This window comes from Sinocyclocheilus anshuiensis, unplaced genomic scaffold (assembly GCF_001515605.1).
Source record: "Sinocyclocheilus anshuiensis isolate Anshui unplaced genomic scaffold, SAMN03320099.WGS_v1.1 scaffold1325, whole genome shotgun sequence".
In the NCBI taxonomy this organism is placed as follows: domain Eukaryota; kingdom Metazoa; phylum Chordata; class Actinopteri; order Cypriniformes; family Cyprinidae; genus Sinocyclocheilus; species Sinocyclocheilus anshuiensis.
Genome location: NW_015552751.1, coordinates 326,371 through 335,807, shown reverse-complemented (window position 1 = coordinate 335,807; position 9,437 = coordinate 326,371). Strand labels below are relative to the sequence as shown.

Below are 9,437 nucleotides of genomic sequence, written 5' to 3'. Positions count from 1 at the left end.
ATCCTTTTGTATTTTTATCATTTTGTATTGTCTTAAGTTGTCCAAGTTGTTAAAAATGTTATTTTTCTTAATAAAATCTGTATATTGAATTTGTTTGGATGGATTGCCATTTTGTTGTGGTGAAAAATTTAAGGGGGTCTGAATACTTTCCGTACCCACTGTATGTAGTCATTTAATAGCGGTCTATTTGATGACTTGTCTATTCTTGGGCTATGGTTAGACGTCTATTAAATTTTCACTGACAGCCCAAATTTAGCCTTGTTTTAGCCTAGACGTCTGGGGTGTGTTTAGATGGCTAGTAGACATCTTTTAAACGCAAAATTGCTTGCTGGGTACATAGGTACCAGTGCCATATTGGTACCAGGTTTCGGTACCCAACCCTACCATGTACACACCTTCATGTCTTCTGAACCAATTGAGGTTTTTTCCTGTGGAATGCAAAAGGTGTTTGGTTCCCAAGGGACACTGCTACTAATAAAATGTATAATTTGAATGCACTTTAAGTCATAGCATCTGCCATCTGTAGAATATTAGTTATTTAACATGTTTTTTTTTTCCCATCACAGCTAGTCGGACATTTTTAACAAAATAACCACTATAGCAAGTGTGTACCATTATGTACAATACTGTTCAGAATTTTGAGCTTGCAAGCTTTTTTAAATGTTTTTTAAAGGAGTCTCTTACGCTTACCAAGGCTACATTTATTTGATAAAAAATACAGTGAATCTGTAATATTGTAAAATATTACAATTTAAAATATTTTCTATTTGAATACATTTTAAAATGTAATTTATTCCTGTGATGCAAAGCTGAATTTTCAGCATTCATTAATTATCATTATTTATTTTTATTTTCTGATTTGAATTTTTAGTAATTTTGTTGTCTTTTTTTATTTATTTATTTATTTGTTAAATATGGAATAAATCAATTTATGTCACTAAATTAATTTAAATATGTCTATATAGTTTTTATTCATTTTATTTCAGTTATAATATGATCCTTCAGAAATCATTCTAAGTTGCTGATTTAATGCTGAAGAATCATTTCTTATTATTATCAATTTTAAAAACCTCTTAATACTTTTGTGTAAACTATGATATATTTTTTTAAGGAATGAATTCTGTAATGAATTGAAAGTTCAAAAGATAAAACATTTATATGAAATATAATTTTTTTTGTAACAATGTATAAGACTTTACCGTCACTTTTGATCATTTTAATGCACCCTTGCCTAATAAAAGTATTAATTTATTTCGAAAAAAAAAACTTACTAACCCTAAACATTTGAATGGTAGTGTGGATTCTAAATGTTTGCAAGAAATAAAATGCATAAAAATAATCAATGCATGTTTTATACTATGTTTCTCACTAAGTACAAATAAAATAAAATATTAAACGTTTTCTTTTGAAAAATGTAACTAATGGTTTGGCACGATGTGAGGATGAGTATAAAACTTGTGTTTATAGTTTGAAACTATTTTTAAAAAATTTATATAGACAAACTCTCTGGTCTTGCTTCAAGGGAACAGGTTGACATTTCGTGGTTGAATGTTTTAATATTCTGCAGGCATATTCATCTAAACAGCAGTGCACTAGAATCTCCTTTCAATGTCCTACATTGCACAGCTTGTTGGTGTGCTATGCAGTATTTCATAAGTGGAGAGCTTACTTGGGACATACGTACCTGTAGTCTCGGGCTCAGACAGCGTGACCACTGACTGTTTACTGACCGTCTGCGTATTGCACACAAAAAATGTCAAGTCCTTTCTCAAACATTGAGCTCCAAACTGATTGCCTGGCTTGACGCAATTTCCAAAAGTCAGAGTGCACAGGTTTATATCAGCGCACCGGGAAACAAACTTACCGGTCTGCTTCAGAAGAACTAAACATACATTTGTTCAAGTTTTTGACATTGAATCTTTGAAAGACAGTCAAAAGTTGTAATTTTGAGACACTTAGTGAACAAGCCAACCATTGTTTTTATCTGATTTCAGATTTACCCGCCTCCAAATGTCACATTAAGGAAAAGCTAACTGTGTTTGACGGTTAAAGACGCCCTCTTTCTGTCTAAGTGGGTGATTCTTGGCCAGAATAAGCTGCAGTGTGTACAAGACTTTGATCAGTAGCCTAAAGTCTGGATAGGACTTATTTAGGGGATTATGTAGTACTTGTAAGTGCTTATCCAAGTTTAGTAAGAACAGAAAACTTTTGATAAGTCAGGCAGCGAAAGCCGCTGCATGTGTGTAACTAGGAAAGCATGAAAAAGCGAACCAGATTTTAGCAGGATTGGCTGTTGTGTGTGTAAATTTAAATTCCCAAGTGCACAAGAGCAAGATTTCTGCCCGTTTAAGTGAACTTCTGAGTCGTCCCTCATAGTAACACCATCCGCAGTTATTAGAAAGTGCAGTGACCTCCTGCTGTTCTCCATGATAACTAAAACCCCGCCTTTGTAATCCAAGATTCCCAGCAGCTCAGCTCAGCAGTGCTCACTGAATCACAGAGGGAGAGGAGGATCAGACAGGAGATGAAGGCTTGTGGGAATGGAGAGTAATTTTGTTCTTTCCTCCTGAAGTTCACTGGTTTCTTGCACCAAAAATAGTTTTATAATAGCAGGGTTCGTACAGGGTGCTTAAAGTGCTTGAAGTACTTGAATTTGACTTTTTAAAATTTAAGTCCTGGAAAACCCTTGAAAACAGCCATATTTATGAAAAGGTACTTGAAAAGTACTTGAAAGTACTTGAAATGTTTAAAAGGCAGTATATATGAAATTAGTGTTAATTTTTGTTTTTTCGATAAAAAAAAAAATTTCCGCAAAATTTACGATGCAGCGCGTCTGATATAAATACAGAGCCGTTTCGCCTGGCTTCCGGGAGCGCACAAGATCTCGCGATATAACTCCTTAAGGTGAAAAGCAGTCTCGCGATATCAGTATAAAGTTGGTTTTGGGGTAAAACCTTTAATAGTGCTTGTATTATATTACTCTGTCTTTTATTGCATGTGCTGTTTGTTTGGGTTTCATTTAGGAACGCACATTAGTCTGACGCGCTTTGTGAGTGCGTCTTCATCTCAGCAGCTCAGTCCACAAAGTCTTCCTCTGAATATGCTGTGAGTTTGGGCTGCTTAACGTTCATCTGAGAAAACAGTGCTCGTTATCTCACTAGATTTGTAATGTAAATCATTTCTAAACCTATGCAAACACAGCAGAATATTTCCAGATCAACATATTTCTAGATATGCGATTTGTTGAACATCGCTATTTCAAAAGTTAAAAAGTTTTAACCCTCGCTCTGAGTTTGCATGTGACCAAATATTAAAATTAAATGGATTTAAATGTCGTTGAATCACGCTGTACAATGAAACTTCACCAGGCCGTTGGCGCCCTCTGCAGGTATTTGTTATAATGCATAACATACTTAAAGGGGTTATATGATGTGATTTTGATTTCAATTTTTCCTTTCTCTTTGGAGTGTTACAAGCACTTGGTGCATAAAGAAGATCTGTAAAGTTGCAAGGACTAAAGTCTCAAATCCAACCCCCACATGTCTACGTCACAATGTGGGAAGATTTACATAACGCCGCCCAAATGTTCACGCAAAGAAAGAAGGTGTAACTTTTATTCTCGCTGTAGTATTGTTGCTGTCGCCGCCGCCATGTCGTGGGGACGCTGTGTGTTTCGTTGTGAAAGTGAAACTCCTTTTTTGGCCTTCCAAAAGAGGACACAACTAGAAATCAGTGGTTAAGTTGTATTTACAACACTGTTCCAGAAAAGTACAACCCAAATATTCAGATGTGTGCAGCGCATTTTGCGGAGGATGAGGACTGTTTCCTGAGAGAGTAGCCTACAATGTCGTCGCTCCGGCCGGACAGGGCATCACAGTATGGTAGGGGCGTAACATTTCCGTCACACGCTTGAGGTATTCGGTCAATCACAACGCACTGGATAGCTGGCCAATCACAGCACACCTAGCTTTTCAGAACGATGAGCTTTGTAAAAATCAACGCGTTTCAGAAAGGCGGGGCATAGAGGAGAAACAATAATGTACATTATGTGGAAAATAATGTGTTTTTTTAACCTTAAACCGCATAAATACATTGCATTACACCAAATACACAAAAGAATGTTCTTTTTAGCAACGTCATATGACCCCTTTAAATAGGTTATGTTCATATTATGTATAGGCATATTACATTGTTTTTTAACAGTGTTCTTCAATAAAACCATGTGATTACTTGGTTTTGATACGTTATACTTTATTTGAACCAATTATTATTGTCTTATCGTTAGCTTCATATATATATATAAATGTAGTCAATATAAAGCCTGTTTGTCACTTAGGTCTATTTTATTACTGAAAAATCTGATTACTCAATTTTCATAATAATCAGTAGATTACTTGATTACTTGAAGATAATCATTAGTTACAGCCCTAGATTAGTTAAATGTTTCAAAATACAACTACATTGTTTTGCTTTTTGTGATTAAAGACAAATATTTTGTCATTGAAAATTTCTTTAAAATAGTATTAAAATACTGTCTCGTTCTAGTAAAGCAAGTATCTGTATTTTGTCTCATCTCGTGAGCTAAGTTTAATGTCACACCACTAGTGTCTACGAGCATGATATAGCTCATAACTTTCCAAATGTATGATGAAGCTTTTACTCTTCAGGTCAATCATATATTCATTTAAAAAAATCACTTTGAATAAGGAAAGCGATAACTTTGCCATAGTCTCCTTCAGGTTGCCACAGCCAAGGCATGCTTTGCATGTGCTGCAATTTTTCTATTTAAATATATATTAAAATGTCATTTATTCCTGTGATCAAAGCTGAATTTTCAGCATCATAACTCCAAAGTCTTCAGTGTCACACGATCCTTCAGAAATCATTCCAGTATGCTGATTTGCTGCTCAAGAAACATTTCTGATTTTTATTATCAATGTTGAAAACAGTTGTGCTGCTTCATATTGCTTGTGGAAACTGTGATGCATTTTATTCTCAGGATTCTTTATTTGAAATGTATTTACTGTCACTTTTAACCAATTTAATGCATCCTTGCTGAATCCAAGTATTATTCTTTTGCAAAAAAAACTTGATGCAAACTTTTAAAGGGTAACTTGTACAATGTAAATATGCATGTTTGCATGTTAATGTTATTGTGCACAGATTTCAGAACTAGATATTTTTGCGGTTTGGCTTCTTTCATAAATGGATTATTTCACCCCTATGTTTTGAGTTTTGAAACTGACACTATGTTTTCATAGTACATCTAGCTCTACATTTCAAAAGATCAAGGAAGATTAAATTTTTCAGGATATGACCCAAAAAGACTCCTGACTGAAACTGAGGACAAGAAGACTGTATTTCAACCAAAGCATGTTTGTGATCTCTGTGCTGTGATGTCTGTGTATATCAGAGGTCCTAATGGAGTGTGGACGATGGAGGAGAGAGGCGAGATGCCTCACTTTAACACCACATTTGAGGACGCGCGTCCCAGTCTGACTCACATGGCGCTGCTGCAGCTGCAGAGGACAGGACACCTCAAATACCTCATCAGCCAGAATGTAGACGGCCTTCACCTGCACTCCGGCTTCCCCAAGTAATGACAGATATTACACACAAAAACATCCAGTCAGATTGGCTGGCTTCATGCCGATCCCACATCTCTCATACTGAAAGTTCTGACCTCTGTCCCGTGTGTGATGTCAGATGTGTCATGTTGATTAGCCCTTTTAATTTTCCATTCCTGCAAGCGAATGCAATCAGCATGTCTTGTTCCAGGCAAATGACTTGAAGCTGTTAATGTAGAATTTAGCATATTGACATGATGAATTGCACATTTTATTCAAGCAGACATAATTAAAAGCCCTTAGTCATCATATACTGAACAAAAATATAAACGCAACACTTTTGTTTTTGCCCCTATTTTTCATGAGCTGAATCTCGTCACAGTATCTCTGTGCATTCAAAATGCCATCAATAAAATGCACCTGTGTTCGTTGTCCATAACATACGCCTGCCCATACCATAACCCCACCGCCACCATGGATGCTGTCTAATCAGCATCTTGATATGCCACACCTGTGAGGTGGATGGATTATCTCGGCAAAGGAGAAGTGCTCACTAACACAGATTTAGACAGATTTGTGAACAATATTTGAGAGAAATAGGCCTTTTGTGTACATAGAAAAAGTCTTAGTCTGAGTTCAGCTCATGAAAAATGGGGGCAAAAACAAAAGTGTTGCGTTTATATTTTTGTTCAGTGTATATTGTATTGTATTGTATTTTTATTTATTTATTTTTGTATTATTGTTTTGTATTTGAATTAGGGTTATTGTCATAAACTAAAACTCTAAAAAAAACTTTTAATTACTTTATATAATATAAACATTAACTGAAATAAATTAAAATACTAAAAAACTTATTTTATTTCAGATTGTTGCCAAGGAAATATTTGACATTTTTGTTTAGTTTCAGTGGAAGTACTAAAATTAAAACTTAAAAAAGATTATAAATTTCTATTATTTAAAAAAAAAAAAAAAACGGAAATGACAACAACATACAAACATTGCTTAAAATTAATGAATATTAAAATGGAAAATATAAAAATAAAGACTAATTCAGTACTAAAATGAATACTAACGTACTAAATAACTAAAACTTAAATTCATTTTTAACAAAAATACCAAAAAACGATGAAAGAAACAAAACAAATTACTAAAATTAAAAAGAAAAATTAAGATAGCTTGAATTCACTCTAAAAACTGTAATAGTAAATGAATTATACTAAAATAACACTGCTTTGAACTGATATAAACAACCCACAGTCATTTGCGCGTATTGATGGAATTGTGTCATCATTTACTCATCCTTTCTTTAATCACTCTTTCTCTTGTTATTGATTTTGGTTCACTTCTCATTCTTCTGTTCTTGTTGGGTTTGTTTATTTCTCTCTGTATCTGCTAGGGATCGATTGTCGGAGCTGCATGGGAACATGTTCGTTGAAGAATGTGAGAAGTGCGGCAAGTATGTAATCGATGCCACTGAACATGTTAATTAAATCTGTCTGCAAGATTAACCACGTCGTCTTATGTAGTTTAACAAGTACAAGACATTCAGGACTGGCTTAAACTTGTTGCTGTGTTACTGGTTACTATGGTCAGATAATGATGTAAAAAGACAGACTTTAAATGATTTATTTGACCAGCAGCACATAGTGGTGGAAACAAACTTTGGTCTAACTTAACTTTGTGAAGTTTCAAATGATAGGGGTCCTATTATGCTTTTTCACTTTTTTAATTTTAGTCAGTGTGTAGTGTGTATGTTTGAGCATAAAAAAGATCTAGAAAGTTACAAATCTCAAAGTCCACTCCAAAGGGAGATATTTCGTTTTTAAAAAATCCCTTTTCAAGAACTACAACGAACGGCTCGTTTGGACTACAGCGTTTGGTTTCCGGACTTTGTGATATCACAAAGCGGCTCATTAGAATATTATTAAAAATAATTCCCACCTACAGAAATTCGAATGGTTGGGGGGTGAGGAGGGGCGAGGTTGTGGTTAGAACGCTTGGTTGAGTGAGTGCATCAGACGAGACGATGAAGAAGAAGAGCTGCTGCAGAGTTAGTGCATCAGAGAAAACCAAGAAGAAGAGCTGCTGTGCTGTAGCTTCAAATTTTCGGCATTTCTAGAACAATTCTTACAAGTACAACACGACGTAGCTGGGCGCTGTGGACAGATGCAGAACGGCGCCGTCGGTGTGCCTACACTCATAGAAAATCCGGATTCGCCAAAAGTTTTTGTTGAAAGACGGAGCAAGGGGCGTTGCAGAAACAAAATCAAGACTTTGTAAAATAGCATAATAGGACCCCTCTAAGAAAGAACTTAAAACTAATTTATAGGTGAAGTATGTAAAGCAAAATCTGTTTAAAGCAAAATTTTGTGTTTATTACAGGTTAAGCTTAGTCAAAAGCATTTGTGGTTTATTACCACAAACATTATTTCCATTTGTCCCTCCTTTAAAAAAAAAAAAAAAAAACTAACTTACAATGGGACACTTACAGTGGACATAAATGAGGTCAGTCTTTGAAGATTAAAATATTTTGTTTCCTTGTCAAAGCAGATTTAAACCCGCAACCTTTGGGTTACGAGTCCGACTCTCTAACCATTAGGCCACGACTTCCCCCAATTAACATCTTGTGAAGCCAAAAGCTACATGTTTGTAATAAATAAATCCATCATAGGACGTTTTTAACTTAAACCGTTGCTTCTAGCTAAAATACGAGTCCTCTAACTATAATATTGCTTTCTCCAGTGAAAAAGTAATCCTGTCTGCACAGATCAAGCACTGTTTACAAGCCAAAACAGTTCAAAATAGCTCTAAACAAATATATTGGTGGCTTTTGATGTGAGGACAACAGGAGATGGAATTTTCACTGGAGGAAGTGTTATTATGGACTCGCATTTAAGATGAAATTGATGGCTTAAATTTAAAACGCCTTAATGTCACTTCACAAGACGTTAACTGATGGACTGGAGTGGTGTGGATTATTGTGATGTTTTTATCAGCTGTTTGGACTCTCATTCTGACGGCACCCATTCACTGCAGAGGATCCACTGGTGAGCAAGTGATGGAATGCTACATTTCTCCAAATCTGATGAAGAAACAAACTCATCTACATCTTGGGTTGTGTTGATTGTGCTTAACTTGTGCTGAACCTGAAATATTCCTTTAAAGTTCAAAGACTATAAGGCATTTTGTAAGTTGACTCAACGCTGTGTAAATGCTTTCTAAACATTGCTGTTTATTTGTCAATTTCTGATTTAAAATCAAATCCTGCACTAACTCAACAAAATATAATTCTACCAGTTTTGGACAGAAAAATAGGTAAATAAAGAAAACTAAAAAGTCAGAAAAGTCTTTGATGAATTCACAATCTCCAAAAACATACTGATTCAGGTTTATTTTTCTCGTGCACAGTTTGACATTGAACATGTGCTGTATTGAAATTGTATGTGCATCATAGCTCTGTCTAGCAGATAAACGCTGTGAGAATGCTGTGCTATTCATCACACACACAAATCTCTATCAAAGGAGGCAACGGGTCGTGTGCAGGTACTACCACTGTCACAGTGATGAGCACTTGTGCCCTGGGCTGTTTCAGGCAATATGTCCGGGACACTGTAATTGGAGTGATGGGTCTGAAGCCAACCGGACACTACTGCGATGTCACACGCTCAAGAGGACTCCGATCTTGCAGGTGATGCACCATTTTAGAGGAATGCATCCATCATGATTTTCCATGATTCAGAGAAGACAGAATTTCACGATACACAAATATTTTTATTAGGGAATTTATTTATGATACGCCTAAAGTGGGAACATTTTTATATATATAAATATATATATATATATATATATATATATATATATATATTGTAT

At 35.2% G+C, this 9,437-nt stretch overlaps 1 protein-coding gene across 1 annotated transcript in view; it reads left to right on the top strand.

Annotated features, from left to right (window-relative positions):
* LOC107667852 (NAD-dependent protein deacetylase sirtuin-6-like) overlaps positions 1-9,437 on the top strand; it is a 31,195-nt gene that overhangs the window by 9,801 nt on the left and 11,957 nt on the right. The window contains 3 exon segments of the mRNA XM_016459575.1: positions 5,414-5,596; positions 6,964-7,023; positions 9,160-9,255. Of these exon segments, the coding sequence (XP_016315061.1) occupies positions 5,414-5,596; positions 6,964-7,023; positions 9,160-9,255 (339 nt within the window).